Source organism: Orcinus orca, chromosome 10, assembly GCF_937001465.1.
Source record: "Orcinus orca chromosome 10, mOrcOrc1.1, whole genome shotgun sequence".
NCBI classification, from domain to species: domain Eukaryota; kingdom Metazoa; phylum Chordata; class Mammalia; order Artiodactyla; family Delphinidae; genus Orcinus; species Orcinus orca.
The window spans coordinates 31,895,556-31,919,783 of NC_064568.1; the positions used below are offsets into that span (position 1 = coordinate 31,895,556).

At 39.2% G+C, this 24,228-nt stretch overlaps 1 protein-coding gene across 3 annotated transcripts; it reads left to right on the forward strand.

Annotated features, from left to right (window-relative positions):
• The first annotated feature begins 95 nt into the window (after positions 1-95).
• On the forward strand, positions 96-23,673 carry HESX1 (HESX homeobox 1). 3 transcript variants are annotated; one of them, XM_004267941.3, is made up of 6 exons: positions 96-460; positions 741-1,390; positions 21,392-21,671; positions 22,191-22,390; positions 22,704-22,805; positions 22,902-23,673. In XM_004267941.3, exons 3-6 carry the CDS (start codon positions 21,515-21,517, stop codon positions 22,998-23,000), a joined length of 558 nt encoding a protein of 185 aa, XP_004267989.1. In that variant the 5' UTR covers positions 96-460; positions 741-1,390; positions 21,392-21,514; the 3' UTR covers positions 23,001-23,673. The 3 variants fall into 3 exon arrangements, with proteins under 3 accessions (XP_004267989.1, XP_049571327.1, XP_033280533.1); XM_049715370.1 differs by having other exon boundaries at positions 96-1,390; XM_033424642.2 differs by lacking the exon at positions 21,392-21,671 and having other exon boundaries at positions 96-1,390.
• Positions 23,674-24,228: the final 555 nt, after the last annotated feature.

Genomic DNA, 24,228 nt, shown 5'->3' on the forward strand with positions numbered 1-24,228 from the left:
CCTGACTGCTCCGCCTCCCGGCGCGCTCATTGGCTCGCGGTGACGCCCGTCACCGCGACGGGGCTGGCCCGGAGGTTCCTTCACTGCTCGGGGCTTGATTGCGAGCTTGGGCCTCCGAGGAGGCGGAGGTGGGTTTTACTGCGCCCCTGGGGCGCCAGCCGTGCTTCCGCGCGTTTGGTTGTAAATCGTAGGGGACAGTCTTCCCCCAGCAAGGCGTACGTCTCCTGGAACCAGAGCCTCGAGTGAGGACAGCACTGGGGAATTTGGGGCGGTTTGACTACTCCCGCAACGTTTTTCGTCAGAGACCATGAAGGAGACCTCCCTGCTGGCGCCTTCTTTAGTTTCCTCAGATTATAACCTTCCCAAACCTGCCTGAAGCGTCCAGTTTCCCCTCTCCAGCAAAATGGTGCTGGCTAACTCAGATCTGAGCGATCAGTTGTGTCGTTAACTTGGCTTTCTGGTAAATTCGTGGACAGTAGTCTCCGTAAGATTTTTTTCTGAGCACTTGCATATCAGTATATACAGTTAAAAACATGACTTTGCTGCCAATTCGTCAGTTCTTACCTGGCCTTGAGAGACTGACATGCCACAATTCAGACTTCCATATTTCCTATAAATCACAAAACATCTTTTTAAAGTCAGGGTGCACTGATTTATTATGCTGGTAACTGATTAGCATTTCTGTTAAAGTTTTGGAAGAATCTTTAAATAGCTTCTTCAGCCTCTAACTTTTTTTACAGGAAAGAAAAGTGAAGCTCTACTTCTAGAACTCGGTCTGGATTAGAACTTCTGCCTCTTTTGTCCATCTCTGTATGTCCACATTCCTTAGAGAAGAATCATTATACAGAGAAAATGGCAGAATCACTAGTGTCTTCTAAATAGCCATTAATCCCACCAATCCATCCCATTTTCATTCAAGAAGTATAAGAAATGCTGAATAAAAATTATTAGTTGCCCGATTCCACAGATAAATTGGAATAAATCCAGGCACAGTGGAACAAATCCAAATACAGTAACGGGAATGGAAGTTACTTATTTTAAACTCAAATACTAGATTTTACCATGATCTCTTGAAGGACAAATAGAATCAAGTTTTTAAAGTTTTACCAGGTAGACTTGCAGTATAGTTTCACAGAATAATCCTTAGATTTCAATAAACTTTCAATAAGAGCTCTCCCCTTAGATTGTTTATCAACTAGTCACCCTGTAGAAGAGATCTTTAGTTTTTGAAAGGTGGTTTGGAGTCAGTTCTTAGAGTGTTACTGGTTCCCAGCTGCTTGGATGTACCCGGCATCATACAGATCTCAGCAATACAACTCTGGCCTTCGACATTTCTCGTCTATCAGCACAGTGGCATGCAACCTGGCTATAAAGAAGGAAGACTTTCAGGGTAAGTAACATTCTTGGTTGAACTGTAATTAGATTGTAAGTGAAGAAGAAGAAAGTTAGTGACAATTGATAAGAATCAGGAGTAAATGATACGTGAAAACAAAGTGAAGAAGAGTTATATGGTGCAGCTGAAGGGGTTCGGCCAGTTAACTTGGCCAAACTAAATAATTCTAATGAAAAATTATCTTAGGTATCTGAATTATCTGGGTGGGGTATTATCATCAAGTTAAATGGTTTCCTTTTTTGTATGTTACATGCACCTAAACTGTGCAAGGATTCTCAAGAGGCTATTATATTATCAGAGAGGCAAGGAATTCTTGCCAGGCTCAGCTGATTAAAAAACAAAGCAAACAAAAACAACTTCACGTTCAATTGGGTGGAGAGGCAGTTTAGTCAAATTATAAAGCTAGAAAGAATCTTAAAAGGCTTTCCATTTGGATCCTCTAGCTTTAGGCTACTGTTCACTCTGCTCAACCAGAAAAACGATTGTATTTCCTATTTTAAAACACCTCTAAAACTGCAGAATTGCAGTCTCCTTTGATAACCAGTTTAAGTTTAATCAGCCTAAGTTCTGTATAGTTGACCAAACTCGGTTCCTTTTATACAGGAAATGAGGCTTGTTCAGAGAATGCTTCAAGGTTTATTGGAGCCTTGTGTGGGTAGCATAGTAAAAACTGGCTAGCAGGTTAATTTTATGGAAGGCAAGGCAGCTTTAAACAACATCCACCAAAGAATTCATTGAGACGTTTCACAATATAATTTACAACAAAAAGACATACAGTCTTGTAAGTAGATTTGTTAATTATTAGTCTCCTAAAATTATATTTGATCTTCTTATAATTAAGTTTTTACATGATACCTCTTGAAGTTCTGGTCTGCGGTATATAATAGGAAAGAATCCAACAACCCAAATGACACTGGTGCTTTACCTTTTAAAATTATCCCCTTAGGTTAGTGGTTACCAGACTTATGCACACATAAAAGTCATCTGGGGGAGGTTGTTAGAATGCGGATTACTGAGCCCAGCTGAAGATTCTGATGCAGTAGGTCAGAGGTAGGACTGGGACTCTCCCAGGTGAATCCAAAGCAGGTCATCCTCAAACCACATGTTGAAAAACTCTATCCAAAATGGAAAATAACCATTTCCCTTTACCAAATAACCTTGTATTTTAGAAAATTTAAAGGGTCAAGTAAATATTTAGGAAAGAGTCTTTGGTTCCAGCTGAGGATGGTGAGAGGGGCACCATTTCCAGAATCACCTAGAGAGCTTGGGAATCTTCCCACTTACAAACATCCCCTGAAAGACTCCATCAATCTGAAATTCTGGGGTAATTCATGCTCATTTTGAGAGTATAATATATAATGCAAATAATTCTAGATGTTACCTAATAAATCACTCCTTAATGAGACTCACTTTAACAGATAATTCAGCTGTTTTCTTAGCATTCAGCTGAGATGAACCAAATTCAAGAAATGAGTATATTAATTGATATTTTGGGAACCTGAGTCATTCCATCGACTCTAAAACATTTGAACCAGTGGTCGAGTGGGGAGAAGCTTTGGGCAATTGGGGGGTAGAATCAAAAGTTCTGAGGAGTGTGTTCCAAAAGAGGTGGGTGGGCAGCCAGGACCAACTGATTCTTCATTGTGCCCATTGCAAACCACCCTCTAGTCTTTGACCTTAATATTAATGTTGCTTTTGCTCTTTGCCACAGCATCCTTAGATTGCAAATTTGTGGCTAAAACATAAATCCTTGGAAAGGCAAATTCCATAGCTTCTACTTTCTTGACTGTGAAAAGAATGAAACTTTATTTCTAGGATAATTGTATATGCCTGTTTCTTTTATGGTTGCCTTGATTCATTTTTGGGAGATGAGGACATTGTAAACTAATTTCTTTGACCAAGCCAAGAACTGTGAAACCAAGCAGCATCATTCCTGTTTCTGTTGGGAGGTGAATAAATACATGGGCGTGAGCTCATGGACATGGACTGTGGAGCCAGCCTAGCTGGCTTTGAATCCTGGCCTCACTCTTTACTAGTTCTGTGACTTGAGTCAAGTTACTTAACTTCTCTGTGTCTCCATTTCGTCATCTAAAAAATGGGGCTTAATATAGAGAACCTACATGATAGAGTCGGGAAGATGATTAATGAGCTTTCAGAATAGTGCTGGGCCCAATAAGCATCCAGTAAAAATCAGCTAAGTGTTCCCTTCATGATTTACCAATATTAAATGTTTCAGGGCTTTTAAGGCAGCTTTCATTTTCTTCATTTCTCCCTCTTTATCATAACTAAAGAAGCCAATATTTTCTAAATCAGAAGATTGTCCTCATTGTCTTAGAGAATCCTGATACTATTTTAAATAATATTACCGTTACCCTTGCTAGTGTTTTATCACTTTGATCTAGGGGCTTTTGTGGTCAAATCAAAAAATTTTTAATCAATATATATATATTGTGATATTCTGGAGAAATGGTGTAGGTACCAAACCAGCAAAGGCTATTACCCTGTTTCTGGTTTTTGGTTTTTGGCAGTGTGGGGAGGGGAGATGCCCTCAGATTAAAAGATATAAGATCTTCACGACATTCCTACTTCCCAGAAGTTCTGGGGAGCAGTAGGCAAGTCAGTGGAGAAGAGATTGCTCTTAGAGAAACCAATAAGTCCCATGACAGGTTAATCACTGAAATCATTTTACTTTCTATGGAACCACAGAGGGCAGTGAAAAAACAGTTACAGAGAATTGATTAAACCAGTACTGTTTATATCATGGCTGGTGCAGAGAAGTCTCAGAGTTAATCAGGACATCCTTCTAAGAACACTAGGTGGTGCTCTGAATTTAGTTTTAGGATTCAAACTACCTCAGGAAATGGCTGTCGTCATTCAACAAATATTTATTAGGTAATGAACAAAATATTCGAAATCTCTGCCTTTGCGGAGCTACCGTTTAGTGGAGATGGTAGGAAGAGAGACAATGAAAAATAAACATAATATGTAGTATTAGAAGTATATCAGTAGTATATTAGAAAGTGGGGAGCGCTATGGAAAGCAGCAGGGAAAATGGGATGAGGGGCAGTTGCAATTTTAAATAAGCTTGTCAGAGTAGACTTCATTGAGAAGGTGACATCTGAACAAAAACTTGAGTCACTGGAGTGAGCAATGGGGACATCTGAGGAGAAGGTGTTCCGGGAGAGGAACAACCTGGCAGACGCCCTAATCCCTAAGGCAGGAGTGGCTGGCTATTTTGAGAATTGCATAGAGATCAGGGTGGCAGGAAAGGTGTGAGGATTTTGGATAAAAACACCTTTATTTATTTTTTTAATATTATTTGTTTTTGGCTGTGCCGGGTCTTAGTTGTGGCACGTGGGATCTTTTTTCAGTTGTGGCATGTGGGCTTCTTAGTTGCAACATGCGGGCTTCTTAGATGCGATATGCGGACTCTTAGTTGTGGCATGCGGACTCTTAGTTGCAGTGTGCATGTGGGATCTAGTTCCCCTACCAGGGATCGAACCCGGGGCCCCTGCATTGGGAGCACAGAGTCTTACCCATGGGACCACCAGGGAAGTCCCAAAAACATATTTAACTGAGGTTGTGATTTGAAACAAATGTTGGAGAAACTGTATAAATTAGTGGTATGAGATATCATAAATCGTGGGCAAATTAACATTGTCTTAAGTAAACTCAATACTTTATGAGATGTATTGGTTTAAAGGAAAAATACATGAGTGATTTAGCTAAGTCATGTTCTATATACAGGGTCAAAAGTAAAGTCTTAATAACAGAAGACAATGATTTCTTGTAAAAACAGCTGTATGTTTTTTTCTCTTCCCTTTCTGAATAATTCAGCCCTAAAGCCATTAGGTGTGGCTAAATAAAGTAGGAGTCTGTGCAGGGTGGGTAGGCATGGGGGGCTCAGAACGGGGTGTTGGAGCCAGCAGGGGCGAGGAGGGCGTCCTCACAAAGGGGCACCCTGGTGTGGGGTGCCAGAGCCCATGCAAGGTGAGCCCCCTCATCTACATAGGGGGGCGTCAGAGCACAAGGTGGGTAAAAACAGCATTTTGGTTGGAGGGGCAGCCCCCAAGCAGCAGGATGTTGGAGCGAATGTGGGGTGAGGGTGCCTGAGAGGGCTGTTTCGGAGTCCAAGCATGATGAGGAGGGCTTTTGTTCAGGTTGGAAGCCTGCTGCAGGACTTCAGAACACAAGGGGTGTGGAGAATATCCATGAAGAAGGGCAGCCTAGTGCAGGGTCTCAGAGTCCCAGTGGGGTGAAGAAGGTATCCACACAGAGTGCTTGGGTGTGCGGTGTCAGAACCCAAGCAGGGAAAGAAGGGCTTTTGTGCACCTAGGTTAGGTTATTGGTACTCTAGTGCAGTAAGGAAGGCTTCCATGAAGTAGGGCAGCCTGGGACGAGGCATCAGAGCTCAAGTGAGGAATTAGGGCATCTTTGCGGGGAAGGAGTGGTAGCAATGGCAGTTTGGTTACACAGGGGGATAGATGCAATAGGTAAATATATTGAGGATAAGGGAAGCCAGATTTCTCACTGTCAGAGAAGGGAATTACAAATATGGAAAGGGGGAAAATTTAGAATGAATCCTCTGGTATGAGACTGGAATTAGAGGTGTGTATGTGAACTCACAGATTTCAATAAATGTATAGGAGTAAACTGGATGTAAAGTGCGTATATGTCACATACCTGCATGTGTTTCTTAGCTTTTTCATCGAGAAGGCTTGTGAGCAGAGATGCCCCAATAACAATGAATGCACATCTGAGTCCATATCTTGGCTTCCAAACCGCATTCTCCGTTAAAAAGAACTAGGGCTCCTTGGAGAAATGGCTGACACAAGGGCTAGAGCAAGAAAAGAACAAGATGTGCCTGAGACATCTTGTTGTGCTAGAAAGTAGAAAGTGCTCAAAACTGATGTGTCAAAAGAACACAGAAGTCAGCTTGAAGGGGGATCCCATTAGCCAAATCAGGGGACATTTCAACGTCACAATAAATAATGAGATTCTAACTCATTAAATAAAATAGGAGAGACTTCTCCAGTGGCGCATTGGTTAAGAATCCGCCGGTCGGGCTTCCTTGGTGGCGCAGTGGTTGAGAGTCCATCCGCCTGCCGATGCAGGGGACACGGGTTCGTGCCCCGGTCCGGGAAGATCCCACATGCCGCGGAGCGGCTGGGCCCGTGAGCCATGGCCGCTGAGCCTGCGCGTCCGGAGCGTGTTCTCGGCAACGGGAGAGGCCACAACAGTGAGAGGCCCGCATACCGCAAAAAAAAAAAAAAAAAGACTCCGCCTGCCAAGGCAGGGGACACGGGTTGGAGCCCTGGTCCAGGAAGATCCCACATGCCGCAGAGCAACTAAGCCCATGCGCCACAACTACCGAGCCTGCGCTCTAGACCCTGCGAGCCACAACTACTGAAACCCGCATGCCTAGAGCCCGTGCTCCGCGACAAGAGAAGCCACCACAATGAGCAGCCCACGCAATGCAATGAAGAGTAGCCCCTGCTCACCGCAACTAGAGAAAGCCCGCGCGCAGCAACGAAGACCCAACACAACCAAAGATAAATAAATAAATAAATAAATAAATAAAATAGGAAACCATGAGTCCCTGCTGATATAAAGAAGTGAATAAATAGAAAGTTTGTTGAGGAACAAAATATTTACATAGGCTTAAAATACCTCGCTAAATATTTACATAGGCTTAAAATACCTCGCCAAAAAAATACTACATTATAAAGGTGAAAAGAGTAACTTTATAGTGGGAAAACCTGGCAGATGCCATCTTAATCAAATGTTCAAAGTTAAAATCACCAGTAATGAGACAAATCAAAATTATGTGCTACCTGCTAGGAAATGAGAACACAACATCACTTTTGTGTCATCCTGCCAAAGATGCTTAACCTGAATCTAATCATGAGGAAACCTCAGACAAACCCTCAATGAAGGACTTTCTACAAAGTAACTGACTGTAATGTTCAAAAGTGTCCAGGTCATGAAAGTCAAAGAAATACTAGAGGATCTGTTGCTGAGTGGATGAGACTAAAGTAACACAATTGATGGCAGTTTGTAATTCTGAACTGGATCCTTTCACTGTAAAGGATGTTATTTGGGACAATCGTGAAATTTGAATTGGGTTTGGTGATTAGGTGGTAGTGATGTATCAGTGTTAACTTCCTGACTTTGATGATTTTATTGTGATTATTTAGGTGAATGTCCTTGTTTGCAGGAAAACACACTAAAGTATTTAGGGGTGATGGAGCATGATGTCAGCAACTACTCTCAAATTGTTGGAGAGAAAAGTTTTTTCTACTATACTTGCAACTTTTCTGAAAGTTTAAGATTCTTTCCAAATTAAATAGAAAACATTAAATATTAAAATGAAAATTGGTGCATAGATATATTCATGAATAGACCAATGACATGATATGTTGCTAAATTGTTTATTTTTCCCTTAAAGTTTTTTCAGATTTTAAAGAGAAATTATTAAGTAAATAGATGTCATGGCTGTTGGCAGGAAGAAAACGTAGTTCCTGGAGAGGAGTATGACCTCAGGGTACTCAAAGTAAAATATTCCAGAGATGACTTTTGCTCTTTTCTGCCCTGCCCCCCATACATATATCTGCTTTAATGGGGACCCAAACACTGCCGAGAATTCTCAGGTAGTACTTATGTGAAAGGATCCAGTGGTAACCACGACACCTGCCTTATTTGATTATAACCTTTTAGAAATATGTATTTATTTTAAGGCAATTCCACTAATATCTGAGTTGCTAGATTTCTGAAATGTTATTTCCAGTTATCTTCTAGTACTAAAATGAACTCATTTATTTAGGTTATATATGTGAGCTGTATAACAATAATGTTTACTATTCCAGATAAAATCCCCTAAAGTATTTTTAGAATCTTTATCATTTAACTTGCATGCTGCCAATTTTTCATCAGTTTTTTACTTTCTCAATCTGGGAACTATATTTTAATTCTGAGGTAATTCAGTTTGCTAAATACTTTGTCATTTGTTTATATGATTAGAAATACAGTTTTCAAGTGGTAAACTCTCCTTCATCTCTGTTCCCTCTGTTAATGATGTCATTATCCATTTGGTCACGTAAGCTAGAAATATGGGAATCAGGTTCACTTTCTCCCTCTTACTCCCCTCAACAGACACACACACACACACACACACACACACACACACACACACCCCTATACCTGACTGGCCTTCATTACGTTGCTTTTCTCTGACCTTTTCTTGAAACATCTCTACCTGAAGACATCTCTGAAAAGCCTTCATAGTAACATTGATAATGGTAATAAATGATAGCAAGCAGTTTACATAATGTTTACTATGTGTCAGGTGTTACTTCAAGGGCTTTGCAAGTATTATCTCATTTCATCCTCAATTAGGTACTATAATTATCCCCATTTAATTATAGAGGAAACTGAAGCACAGAGAGGCTAAGTTACATGCCCAAGGTCACATAGTTAAAAAAAGGCACAGTGCTGGAATTTGGACCGAAGTAGTATGACACCAGAGTTGGGCTCTTACCACTCCTCAGCCCTTCTCAGTCTCACTCAAGTGATCTGGGCCCTTTTCTGCTCCCATAGCCTCTTGTGCACACATCTTTATTATATTCTTATATTGAAATTTTGTATTTATTGATTGGTGTTCCTAGAAGAATGAGAGAATTTTGTTATTTATACTTACAAAAGTAGAGAAAATAATGAACCCACATTACTATATTTCTATTCATTAGAGACAATGAATCCACATACACCCATCAGTCCAATGCAGCACTTATCAACATTTTGCAACACTTGCTTCAATTACCTTTGTTTTCTTTCTGGGTTTTCCTGAAGTATTTTCATTTCTTTTTTTTTTTATAATATAAAAATTTTTTTAAATTTATTTATTTAATTTATTTATTTTGGCTGCATTGGGTCTTTTTTGCTGTGTGCAGGCTTTCTCTAGTTGTGGCGAGCAGGGGCTACTCTTCGTTGCGGTGCGCGGGCTTCTCATTGCGGTGGCTTCTCTTGCTGCGGAGCACGGGCTCTAGGCACGCAGGCTTCAGTAGTTGTGTTGTGTGTGCTCAGTAGTTGTGGCTCACGGGCTCTAGAGCGCAGACTCAGTAGTTGTGGCGCACGGGCTTAGTTGCTCCGCGGCATGTGGGATCTTCCCGGACCAGGGCTCCAACCCGTGTCCCCTGCATTGGCAGGCGGATTCTTTTTTTAGATGTTGGGGGTAGGAGTTTATTTATTTATTTTTGCTGTGTTGGGTCTTTGTTTCTGTGCAAGGGCTTTCTCCAGTTGTGGCAAGCGGGGGCCGCTCTTCATTGCAGTGCACGAGCCTCTCACTATCGCGGCCTTTCATTGCGGAGCGCAGGCTCCAGACGCGCAGGCTCAGTAGTTGTGGCTCACGGGCCCAGTTGCTCCACAGCATGTGGGATCCTCCCAGACCAGGGCTTGAACCCGTGTCCCCTGCATTGGCAGGCAAATTCTCAACCACTGTGCCACCAGGGAAGCCCGGCAGGCGGATTCTTAATCACTGTGCCACCAGGGAAGCAAGCCCTCCTGAAGTATTTTCAACCAAAACCCAGAAACCTAAAATTTCAAATTCTGAAATTTCACCTGTATATACTTAAGTAGAATATCTTTTAGAAGGGCATTTAAAAAAATATAACCATAATCTCATTATCACACTGAACAAAATTAATATTAATGACCACCTTCTTGATCATGAGTTTCTTGAGGGCAGAAATCATTTCATCCCCTGGTTACCTAGTACATCCCTGATATATGCTGGAGTTTAATAAATGTTTGTTGTGATTCAAAAGGTTGTTTTTAAGTTGATAAGAACCATGACATTTATCCTCCAGAAACAATGTTATAAATAACAATCAGGTTCTCAGGTTAACTGACAACTCTCATTTAATCTACAATGATTAGATTAAATGGCACTAACGTGTAGGCCTGAGCCCCTGGGAGCCTTAAATCCTAAACTATTTTATCTTTGATTATTGAGTCTGGGGAAATCCTGAGTCTAATTTAACCTAGCCCTGAGTTTTCTTGTTCCCACTGTCAATCTGGGGAGGACATAAAGACAAGGGCTAGATTGGGTGGGAGTGTTCATTGGTAAAGATTTCTTAGAAGGAAATATGGCAGAATCCAGCGAAAAAATAATATATTCTTTTTTTTCATAATAAATTCTGGTTTATTTTTGGGTGATAAAGAAATAATATATTCTTCAAAGAAACTTTTTCATGGAAATACTCCTGCGTATGTGCTAACAAGGTAGTCATTGTTTGTTATAGTTTAAAAAATTGGAGACAAACGTAAGTGCCATTATCAGGGGTATAGTTCAATGAATTATGGTTCTTCCACTTGATGTAGCACCAAGCAGCTGTTGAAGAATGAGGTAGAGCTGTGTGTGCTGATGTCATGTCTTGTCAGTGTGGGGGAACCACATTGCAGAATAGTATGTGTGTCTGACTCCATGTGGATAAAAACGTGTGTGCATGCATCTACCTCTTTATGTCAAGGCATTCTAAAAAGACAGGAAGGAGCAGTACTAAACTGTTAATGGTGGCCAGTGGGTTGGAAAGTAAAAATGGGGTAGAATTGAAAGGGACTATCATATTTTACTCTATGTACCATAGTATTAAATGAATTTTTTTAAAAATAGAAATGTATCAGAGTTTTAGATGATTTTTAAATTTTTAAAATCAAATTTTTAAAATCAAGGGCTTGATGTATGCAAGGCACTACACTGAAAACAATTTTGACTGATTTGAAAGTGTAAAAATATGAAACTATACTCTTGAGGTTGAGAAGAACAAAGCCTAAAATGTTTTCTAAATGTTATAAATAGAGTGAACTTATTCTACAAGTCTTTATTTAATATCTCCTGTTTGATGGGCACTGTGAGCCGTGCTGGGAGAGACAGAAGTGTGTGAAATAGTCCCAACTCTCCTGAACCTTGTAGCCACTGGGAAATATACCATGTGTCTCAAGTTACAATGATGGCTGAGGAGGGCCTGAGGAATGACAGAGTGTCACAGATATGAATTGTGCCTCAGGATTTTTAAATTTTAAGCTCAGATTTTAAAAATGAATCCCCCATCTCACTTTTTATTTAATTATAGTTTCAGAATGTCATACTGTCTAATTTGTGGATTACCCTGGAGTCATACATAAGTAGTTCATAGAAAACTGGGACTACTTTTACACATTAAAAAGCAATGACAACAGTAGTAAACACACAGAATTTACATTGCCTGTCCAGCTTACAAATGTCACCTCTTCCTAGTCCCATCCATCCATCCATCTATCCATCCATCCGTTTATTCACTCATTCAACAAATATTTATTGAATGTCTGCTTTAGCGTTGCTCTAGGAGATACTGTATGTGTAATAGTAAAAAATAAAGTATTTTATTTTAGAAAACACATTTTAATATTTAAAAATACTGAGGGTCTCAAATAGAACAGTGTAATTCCTGTGCAGAAGTAAGGGGCAAATGTCATTAAAGCTTTGCTTATTGCATTTCTTTCTTATTATGCTCACAGGCTGATTTTATTTCTTATTATGCTATGACTGGTTTTTAAAAATCTCTGCCAAAACACCTAACACATTGGGCATTTTTCCTGATAGTTAATGATTTGGGACTTAATTGAAATACATAATTAGAAAATAAATGTTAGCAAAGCCTGAGTTGATTTACAAGTTACTAAAGCAAAATAAAACATAAACCTCTCAACTTTTACTTCACCTTGAACATGTAGATGTTTAAAATATAGGCTGTCCAATTTTACAATTCCTAAAGTCTCTTCAGTGTCAATGTGTCAGGCTTTTATTTCTCATCTCAAAATAATTGTTGAAAGATATTGAGGATTGATCATAAGCAAGGTTTCACAACCTTTTTCTTTCTTTTTAACTTTTTATTTTATATTGGAGTATAGTTGATTAACAATGTTGTGTTAGCTTCAGTTGTACAACAAAGTGATTCAGTTATACATATACATGTATCTATTCTTTTTCCAATTAGGTTCACAACCTTTTTCTTAATGGATCAGTACACTTTGATGTTTATATCATGAGATCATTGGTGAAGATGTTACAGTGGCCATTAATTGATAAAATCAATAGAACAGGGAATTTGGAGATGGAAAAGTCAAGGCTCTGCCGCTGCTATTTGGTGACTTCTGCAAATTACAACTGAACTCTCAGTTTGTTTTCTCAGCTACCAAATAGTGGAGGATTTATTAAAGGATTAAGTACAAATACACTAAAAATGCTTTAAAAGCTATAAATCACTATAGATATTTTGTGTTTGTATTCATTATAACATTACTCTAGATAAACAGCACTTATTAGAAACCAACAGTAGACATTATATTAGTGGTGAAACAGTATTCTCATGTCAGGAACAAAACAAGTATGTCTGTTTTCATCATCACTATTTTCAACATTGTTCTGTACTTCTAGACCAGCGTTGTCCAACAGAACTTTCTGCGGTGATGGCAATATTCTCTGTCTGTGCTGTTCAATATAGTAGCCACTGGCCACAAGTGGCTACGTAAATGTAAATAAATTACAGGAGAATTAAATTTAAAATTTAATTGCACCAGCACTTGCACTAGCCACTTTTCAAGTGCTCATTAGCCACATGTGGCTAGTGGCTACCATATTGGATAGTGCAAACACAGAACATGTCTCTCATTTTAGAAAACTTTATGGGACTAGAAGTTCTATTTGTTTACAATTATAGAATAATGTTTAATTATTACCACATATCTATCCATCCACCAATCTATTTTATTTTTTATGCATTTTAAAGTTACAGACATCAATATACTTCTCCCCTAAACTCTTTAGCATGTGTGTCATTAACTATAGTTCAGCACTCATTTATGCTTCAACAGATAAAATTTTACATACAGTGAAGTGCATAAATCTTAGAGTATTAATAATTATTGACAAGTGAATACATCTGTGTAATCCAAAACCTAGCAAGATATAGAACATTACCATCATCCCCCATGTTTCCTGATTCTTCTTCCCATTCATTCTCTGCCTCCAACTCCAAATTCTGATTTTTTTCAATATAAACTAGTTTTGTCTGTTCTGGAACATCACATCAGTAAATCAAACTTCACGTATTCTTTTGTATAAGGCTTCTTTGACTTATAATGTTTTTGAAATGCTTTTGAAATTCATCAGTGTTTTTCCATATATTGATACTATATATCAATACCTTTATATTGTTGAATTGTATTCTACTATTGTATTATACCATAGTTTATCTGCATTCCTGTTGATAGGCACCTAGTTGCCAGTTTGGGCTATTATCAGTAGAGCTTCTGTGAATATTCTCATGCAAGTCTTTTTGTGGACCTGTTTTCATTTTTCTAGGAATGGAATTTCTAGATCATAGCATAAGTATATGTTTGTTTGCTGCTAATGTGTGGGATTAAATTGATTTTTGTATATTTACCTTTATAGTATGACTTCGCTAAATTCACTTATTAGTTTTAGTAGCTTTTGTAGATTCTTAAAAGTTTTCTATTGTAAACAATCATGTCATCTGTGAAAAGAGACCCTTTACTTCTTCCTTTCTGATCTATATGATCTTTATTTCTTTTTCTTTCTTTATTGCACTGGTGTTCAATAGAAATGGTGAAAGTGACCATCCTTGCTTTGTTCCTTATCTTAGGGAGAAAACATTCAATTTTTCACCACTAAATAGTATGTTAACCGATTATTTCTATAGATGCCCTTTATCAGATTGAGAAAGTTACTTCTAATCCTAATTTGCTGAAAAAAAAATTTTTTAAATAAATTTATTTATTTATTTTTGGCTGTGTTGGGTCTTTGTTGCTGCGTGCGGGCTTTCTGTAGTGGTGGCAAGCGGGGGCTGCTCTTTTTTGCGGTGCGCCGGCTTCTCATTGTGGTGGCTTCTCTTGTTGCGGAGCATAGGCTCCAGGCGCGCGGGCTTCAGTAGTTGTGGCACATGGGCTCAGTAATTGTGGCTCGGGGGCTCTAGAGCACAGGCTTGGTAGCTGTGGCGCACGGGCTTAGTTTCTCCACAGCACGTGGGATCTTCTCAGACCAGGGATCGAATCGGTGTCCCCTGCGTTGGCAGGTGGATTCTCAACCACTGCGCCACCAGGGAAGTCCCAAGATTTTCTTTAAATGTTTGATAAACTTCACCAGTGAAGTTATCTGGGCCTGAAATTTTCTTTGTGGGAAAGAATTTGATAACCAAGTCAGTTTCTTTAATAGATATAGAACTAGGCATGTTTTCTATTTCATGTTGTCTCAGTTTTGGTAATCATATATTTTTCGAGATACTTGCCTATTTCATGTAAGTTGTTCAATTTACTGATATAAAGTTGTTCATTATATTCTTTTATCTTTTTAATGTCTGCAATTTCTGTAGTGATATCACCTCTTTATTCCCAATATTGGTAATTTGTGTTCTATCTTTTTTTCTTGACCAGTCTACCTACAGTTTCCCCCTTCCCAGTTTTTTTTTTTTTTTTTGGAGTATAGTTGATTTACAATGTTGTGTTAGTTTCTGCAGTACAGCAAAGTGAATCAGTTATACATATACCTATATCCACTTTTTTTTTTTTTTTTAGATTCTTTTCCCTTATAGGCCATTTACAGAGTATTGAGTAGAGTTCCCTGTGCCCAGTTTTTTTTATGAGGAGCTTTTTAGTTAAATTATCTAGTGCTCTATAAATCACCCAAAGCTTAGTGGTTTAAAAAAGTAGTATTCATTTAATACGTCTCACAGTTTCTCTATGTCAGGAATTCAGGAGTGACTTGGATACCCAGTCCTGTCTTGGAGTCTCTGTTAATATTGTGATCAGGTGTCATTTGGGGCTTCAGTCATGTGAAGACTTGAGTAGGGCCAGAGGATTCACTTCCCAAGTGACTCATTCACATAGCTGGCAAGTTGGTGTTGACTATTGACAGGAAACCTCAGTTCCTCTCCATGTTGGCCTCTACACATGTCATGGTAGCTGGCCTCATGTGCTTGCCAATCTTTGATTGTGAGGTTATATTTGCTTACTTTTAATCTGTGGGAATCCTGTGGACCTAAATTAGGGAGGCTTTCTTCCAGAGAGAGTTTGGTCTGCTTTTGCCAGGAACCATTATTGAAGTGGCCTGAAGTAAGAGAGTTCAGTTCGGTGCCCCCCCCCGCCCCCGTCTACTGCTAGCCTGAGGATTAGAATCCTGGTTTCAGTGATGCTAAGGATTTTTCCCTTGTGGGTTACCTCGTATTTATCATTTGTTTACTGATCGCTGCTCCCAGTTCTGATTTCATTTCTTGGTTGTTGGGTTTTTATTGTTTTGTTTGGTGAACAAACAAAATTTCCCTTACTTATGGGGATCTCAGCAATGTATTTGAAGGTATTTTTTACCCAGGATCTAATTGTTTTGTAGCTGAAGGGTCTTTCAAGGAATATGGTCCAGCATATTGCTAGAACAGAAATATCCCATTCACTCTCCAGTTTACTTCAAGTCTGGCTTTTTTCTTTACCCTCCAGTTTGCCAAGGTTGACAGTAACCCCCTTGTTAACAAACCTAGTATATTTTCACTCAGCCTCTCAGCAGCATTGACACAGCTGACCATTCATTTATTCTTTCATCTAGTATGAGCCGAGTACTGTTTTGGATGCTAGAATGAACAGAACAGACAAAAATTCTAGAGATAGGAAACAGGCAATAAACAATAAACATAATAAACAGATATATAAGGGACTTCCCTGGCAGTCCAGTGGTTAAGCCTCCATGCTTCCACTGCAGGGGACACGGGTTCGACTCCTGATCAGGGAATTTAGATCCCGCACGCTACGCTGTGCTGGCAAAAAAAAAAAAACCAAAATCAAAACAACAACAAAAAAGGATATATAAAAAGTCAAAAGGTAGTAAATGCTTTTAACAAAAATTGGAGCAGGGAAAAGGGCCTCAGGAATCCTGAAAGAGAGGTTGAAATTTTTAAAGGGGCAGGAAGAGTAAGCCTTATTGAGAAAATGATATTTGAGGAAATACTTGAAGGAGGTAACAGAGTAGTCCATGAGGATATGTGAAGGAAGAACATTCTAGGTAGTGAGAACAACCAGTGTAAACTCCTGAAGCAGGATTGTGCCTGTGTTTTCAGGAAGAGGTCCAGTGTAGCTGGAACAAAGTGAGCATGGGAGATGTAATAACAGGTAAGATCAGATAGGGAAGGGGGGCTGGCAAATCATGTCAGAGCCTGTAGGACACTATAAAGACTGACTTTTACTGAGATGGGAAGCCATTTTTTGAGCAGAGTTATGATATGAACTGACTTTTTTTTTTTCTGCCACACTGCACGGCTTGCAGGATCTTATTCCCAACCAGGGATTGAACCCGTGCCCCCTGCAGTGGAAGCACGGAGTCCTAACCACTGGACAGACAGAGAATTCCCTGAACTGACTTGTTTTTAAATGATCCCTCTGGCTGTTTACTGTGTTGATAGAAAGCCAAAGGAGATCAAGGATGGGAAGGAGATCAAGGAGATCAGGAAGACCACTTGAGATGCTATTGTAGCCATCTTTCTCCTTGATCCTTTTTCCTCTCTTGGGTCAATTACTGTATCTCCAGATTTTTCTCTTGCCTTACTAGCTGTTTCCTTCTCTAGTTCCTTCTCCAGCACATCTTCTCCGATTTCCAAATGTTGGAATACCTCAGACTTGGTCCTAAGATCCTTCTTGTATCTAGGTCCATTCACTGGTGATCTCATGCAAACCTCTAGATTTTAATGGCTTTAATACCTATGATTTATGCTTGTAATGCACAAACTTGAGAGATTCAGCCCGGAGCTCATACTCATAAACCCAGTAGCCTACTTGCTATCCAAACTTGAACTCTTCACTTCTTGCCAAACCTTTCCTCTCCTAATCCAGGCTTTCACACCCCAGTAAATGACACTATATTTGCTCAAGCCAAAAAACAGTCATCCTTAATGCCTCTCTTTCCTTCATTTCCACCAGTCCATCAGTAGGATGTGTTTTTCTATCCCTGAATGGATGAGCTATTTCCTCCACAATGCTATGTGTCAAATAACTTCAAAAATCTCAATGGCTTAAACAACGAATATTTATTTTTCTCACTCACAATACTGTAGGTCAGTTGGTGTTTGGCTGAGTTTGCCTGGGCTTGGCCTACTTGACTGCAGGCCGCAGGATGGGTTGGGATCTGTGTGTTCATTCTGGGACTCAGGCTGAGGGGCAGCAGCTACCCCAGGGATGACCACATGGTGATATCAGAAGCTCAGGAGGGAAAACCAGTCATGCTGGCACATTTCAAGCTTCTGCTCACATCACTTCCCATTGGCTGAAGCAAGTCACATAGACAAGCCTAAAGCTAAGGAGTGGGAAGTACACTATATCCACTATGAGGCCACAGCAAGGGGGTGGCTGTATAGTATATTATGGGGATTGAAGAATTGGTACTAATTATTCAATTACTCAGTCTCCCACAACCTCCTGAAGAATTGTATCTCTCCCCAAATCCACTATTAGCCTTCATCTCTTGCCCCAGACAGCTATCTCTGTTTTCATCATACCTAGAACAATGCCTGGCATTAGTATATGCTCAGTAAAAAGGTATTGAATAAACAACTCCCAACTGATCTTCCTGGTTACATTCATCACTCTTCAGTCTCTTTCTACGTAGCAGCCAGGGTGGGGTTTTAAAACCATAAGTCCTATCTATGATATAATAAAAAGAAATATATTTGGCCTTTGTCCCAAGTTCCAGGCACACAGCTACTAAATTTCTTGGAATTTCCTGAGTAATAAGAGTGATAGGAGCATCTTTTATTCTAATGACATGACTCTTGGTGGGTTCTAGATAGCTTCAAGGTGGGGGCTGGTTGCCAGAAAGACCAAACCTAGATTAGAGGCTTGTAACTTTCAGCCCCACCTCCTAACCTCAGGGGAGGGGAGAGGGGCTGGAGATTGAGATCAATCACCAATAGCCAATGATTTATTCAGTCTTGCCTATGCAATGAAACTTCCATAAAAACCCCTAAAGGCCAGGGTTCAGAGAGCTTCCAGGGTGGCGAACACATTGAAATGGTGTTCACTGGGAGGGTGGTGTGCCCAGAGAGAGCATGGAAGCTCTCTGACCTTTCCCCCGTACCTTGCCCTATACATCTCTTCCGTTTGACTGTTTCCGAGTTGTATTCTTTATAATAAACTAGTAAACATAAGCAACATGCCTTCCTGAGTTCTGTGAGCCATTCTAGCAAATAATTGAACCTGAGAAGTGGGTCGTGGGAACCCCAGATGTACAGTCGGTTGGTCAGAAGTACACGTGGCAACTTGGGACTTGCAAACTAGTTTCTAAAGTGGGGGCAGTCTCGTGGGACTGAGCCCTTAACCTGTGGGGTCTGCACTAGCTCCAGGTAGTTAGTGTCAGAATTGAATTGTAGGACACCCTGTTGATGTCTGCAGAGAACTGGAGAATTGCTCGGTGTGGAAAAACCCATACACATTTGGTGTCAGAAGTGTTGTGAGTAAAAACAGCTCAGACTATCATATTAGACCCAACTTAAAACCCTGCCATGGGTTCCCTTTGCTCTTGAACTCCTTACAATGGTCTTTATAAAGGCATCTCTTATCCAGCCAGGCCTGGCTCTCCAAACAATAGCATCTGGTACCACTCACTTCTCTCTGGCTAACTGCCCTTTTCTTCCTCAAATATTCCAATGCTTTTCAGCTGCAAGACCTTTGTACTTGCTGTTCCTTCTGACTGGAATGCTTTTTCTCAAGATCCTGGCATGCTAGCTTTCTCTCATCCTCAGCTTCAGCTAAAATGTCACCTCCTTAGAGAGGCCTCCCTGACCATCAATACTTAAAGACCCTCTTCCCATTCCACCCCTACCCCTGTTATGTTTTATCACCAACACCTTGTTTATTCCTTTCATTGAGTTTATCACTCTCTAAAATTACCTTGTTTTGTTTATCACTAATCTCTAGCACCTAGAATGGTATCTGGCACAGGTTAAGTGCTATATAAAAATTCATTATATGAGTATATGAGAAAACATTTCCTCCACATTTTAAAAGAAATTCTTTGCTATCTTTTATTTCCATCTACTCATCCATATATAAAATGTTATAAGTAAGTCCAGATAAAATCAACTCAGGAGAAATAAAAATATTGCAATGTTTGTGTTCGTAAAGAAGAGATTAGGGACTGGAGTTGCTTCAGCCTGTGTTGTGGCATCCTTGAAACTTGTGCCTCTAGGGCACTAATCTGTGGGGTTGAAGGTCTCAGTGAGGCCTCCTTCCACCTCCCTTACCTGACTTACCTTTTCTCTTTTTCCATTCTCATCCCTAGTTAATGTACGAGATTATTTACTTATTTACAATTATTGTTTGTTGCCTGTCTCCCCACTCCCACCCCCGCTGTGAGCTTCATGGGCACATGAAGGCAAGGATCTTATTCTGTTTTTTCTGGTACTCAGTAGATGTTCACCCAACTGCGGGATGAATGGATGAATGCATGAATGTTTCAAAGGAGAGAAAGGAATCTGGGAGGTTCTGAATCAATCTCTTCCTCCAAGTCTTCCCAGAGTAAGGTCACCCTCACCATTGCACAGTCTACCTCCCAAGACACTACAGGCAAAACCTCCACAAGGTATAAATGTTTTACTAGTTTATTCATTGTCAGGATGGCTTTACTTGTATATTTATAAATCTATCTTGTGTGCCTGTTGATGCTTTGTGTGTGGATCCTTTATTCACTCTAGAGCTAGTGTAAGGAGGAATTTAGCTTGGTATTTATGACATTGTGATAGGAAGTGACATCATGATAGGGCAAAATCTGATGAAGTTGAGCTCAGTCCTGTAGAGGCTGTTTCCTCTATGACACAGACTACTTTTCCTCTTCCCACAAGAAAAGCCTAATAGTTGTTTAAATGCTGGATAAAGCTGAGCAGTTAAATTTATCATCAAGAAGGTATTGGAAGAAGAGGAGCAGGAGAGTACAAGAACTAAAAGTGTCACAACTTTGGTAGGAAGTGGCCACTTCAGAATCTTCCCAATTAGCAGGTGTGTTTCTCTTTTAATTTCATGTTTTCTTAGGATGATGACATTAAAATATTCTGTTCTTGGTTATTTTTCACAAACCTTATTGTCCTCATGAAAACCCTCCAGTCCCTCAAAATATCAACAGAGAGAATTTTTTCTTTAAAAGATAAACTGTTTTTTTTTCTTTGAAACAACTATGTTGGGAGAGAAATTCTTCCTTTAGTTTCAATAGTCATACTTTTTAGTTGCTTGGAGGCGGTTACATATGAATCTTCATATAAACTTGTATCTCTCTCATTTAAAAGAAAAGATGAAAGAAGAGAATTATCTCATTAATTATTTAAAATACTTGGTGCAACTGTTCCTTATGAATTAATCGAGGCACTTGGAAGACAATTAAACTCAGTGTTAATAACATTGCCAACCTTTTCCAGTATGCTGCACTCCAAATACTATTGTGTTTTCATTGACAACATTCACTATTACATATGCATGTGAAAAACAGGCCTTTTCATCAGAATTACTATAATAGCATTAAGGGATTATTATTTTTTCCAATTTCTTTGGAAGAAAATTCACTTAAATTAGATTATTTATTACTTGACTGCTCTCCTTTCTTGCCTGTATTAGCTAACTGGAGTTCATGAAAGTATAAACTTCAGAATAAAAAGCATGATTTTATACATTAATGATTTCAAATAAAAGAGGAGTGTTAGTCTGTGCATCACTTCTTTTTGAGAAAGTTAAGTCTGTGTTCTGCTTAGGAAAGATAACACTTTTTGTCCCTGTACGTGGCCCCCCTGGTGTAACCATTAGTTGCTAATTACTTGCAAACAAATAAACAATTAACTCCTGGAGCTGCTGGCTGGGCCAGTGTTCATTGACATGCTAAAACTTTCTAAGACGGGATTTTAATTAGTGACGTTCTAAATCCAGCCCCCATCCTCAGCGGAGCCATAAGGTGAACTGCAGGAAGGTTCAGCCCGGTACACGTGGGGCAGAGCCAGCCAGGGAGGAGTGGAGAGGCCAGAGCTATAGCTCTGTGCAGCCCACACGAGGATGTCTCCCAGCCTTCAAGAAGGTGCTCGGCTTGGGAAAAGCAAACCCCTGCCCTGCTCCTTTTCAATTGAGAGCATCTTAGGACTGGACCAGAAGAAAGACTGTGTTCCATCAATGAAACCCCACAGGCCCTGGGCAGACACCTGCGGCTCTTCAGGTACGCCACAACTTAATTTTTAAAATTCTTTGTTAATTAGTTTGCAATGTTTAATTTGACCTTTTTTTCGTACTACATAGACTTAGAGAAAAACTGCAATTTCATCCAATTACATAATTGAAGAATCTAGCACTTTTAATGCCTCCAGCTGAGTCCTATGGGAAATAAAAAGAACATCGGCCTTAGATCCAAGTGGATATGAAGTTCACCCACAGGAAATGCCAAGAACCTTCATTTTCTTCAGAAGATCTCTGGGTGTATTTGCCATATCAGATATTCTAAATCTCTTTTCACTGAAAATTAAATGACATTCAGAGGCCAAAATATGTCCTCTATCAGCAAGGCAGGGTTTTCATTTTTGTTTGCTTTTTGGATTTTGGTCGATGAAAGGTCAGTTCTGTGAAACCCAGAAGAATTCTACTAGGAAAATTAAAGACAAGTTCCTGAAATTACTTCTTATAGAACTTTGTGGAATATAGAATTGGACATCTAAGGTGGGATTTATTTTTCTGTTTTTAGGGAAAGAGTTTAACCTATGTCTACATGTCCCGAGTCTTCCTAATGGGATCTCATTACCTTGTACTGTGGATCACTCAGTGCCGGAAGAAAGTGTTTTGAAATATGAAGGTTACTTTTCACCCTCAGAAAGACTTTCTTTGAAAAGAGAGTTGAGTTGGTATAGAGGCCGAAGACCCAGAACCGCTTTTACTCAAAACCAGGTAGGAAGTTTTTTCAACCAACGATCGTAATACAAAGGCTTTAACTGACACCCTGTTGGGCAAAAGCCTATCCACCTTGGGATCTCAGTTTAGAATCCTTATTAATGAAACAATAGACTGTTTCATTAATGAAACAATAGACTGTCTCTAGCTCTCTCTCTTTAACAGTTTCTGGATAGTAATTTTTTTAAAAAAGGCATACAGATTAATTGCCCAAGATTTAAATGCAATTATGTTGCTATACAAATTAAAGTCTATTTTATGATAACATACCAAAGATCAACACTTTAAATAACTGTTTCCTTATTCTTAGATTGAAGTGTTGGAAAATGTCTTTAGAGTAAACTGCTATCCTGGCATTGATATCAGAGAAGACTTAGCTCGAAAATTGAACCTAGAGGAAGACAGAATCCAGGTAATTTTTTAATTTAGTTATTACTCGTGGTAATTAAAATGTTAAGAATAATAAAATAACATTTCTCAGATCTGTTTTCTTTTTCCTTAATTTTAGATCTGGTTCCAAAATCGGCGTGCAAAGCTGAAAAGATCCCATAGAGAATCACAGTTTCTCATGGCCAAAAAAAATTTCAACACAGATCTCCTGGAATAGATAGAAAACTAAACATGGGGAATTATCTTCCAATTGTGGAATATAAAGAATCAATGGGGATATCAAGTGTTAAAAATGTGATGTTTTCTTTTCTGTGTTTAATCTGAGTATTGTCTTTTTTTTCTGAAAATATATTGTAAATAATTACTATTATAACATGGTACCTATTATACTTGGGCACTTTTAGTTACAATAAAGGCCTTTCCTATATATTTTAATAAACATTTTCAGAAAAAGCCAGCTATTTTTTGTGAGCAAATTTAATCTAATAAATTAGTTTGCTAAAATCAGTAAACTCATGACTAATTGACTCCACAAATGGATTCCATTTACAAAATAATTCAAGTCAAATAATCTGAAGAATGGCACAAAGGTGTGATTTGTTTCAATAAGTTTCCTTCAACTGCATTTTGAAACATTATACTTAAATATATTAGTGTGATTTATTCGTGAATCTTTTGTCCCTCTTGATTTCTGGCAGAAAGCAGTGAGAATTTCTCACCATATATCAATACAAATCCGTATAGCATTCCAGTTTCAAGTTGTTTTTTTTTAAAGCAAAGTTATTATTGCCAAAGTAGAGACGTAAAATCATGAGTTGTCTTATTCATGCCATTAGTATTGCATTGCACAAAAGAACTGAGCTACAAATAAATGCAAATTTTAAAATATTTTTCTAGTCCACTTAATGTTGTGCTTTACTTGCATTCATCAAAGTAAGAATGATCATCTGGCTTGTATCTATTTCCAGTTTAGTGATTTCCAATCACCTGTATATTTTGTTACAAGTAATATATATGTTGACTGAGGAGGTAAGATAACTCTCCTGCCTTTTGTATATGTTCTGACATTGTCACTGGAAATAATCAGGGCACTTTCTGGGCCAAAACTGTATTTTCTTTGCATTTGCCACTGTACCTGCCAGTTAAAGACAGGAATAAGATAAGATGCGTCACAAGGGAGTCCTGCCACTGGAGATCTGGGTATTTATTTTCCAGTTAATTAACGGAAGGCCAAAGTGGGTGTTCTTTTTGATATGAGCTGGAGAACGCTGACTTTGTTTCCTGGAAGCTGTATTTCAAGTTTGCCCATTTGGATTGAATTCTCCCTTGCTTGCCTTTTTTTCCTTCCTATTCCTCTGCCCTTCTTTTCTCTTCCGGTAATGACCAGAGTAGAATAATTCTTGTTGAATTATTGAGTCTCTGCCCATTATATATTTTTTTCTTTC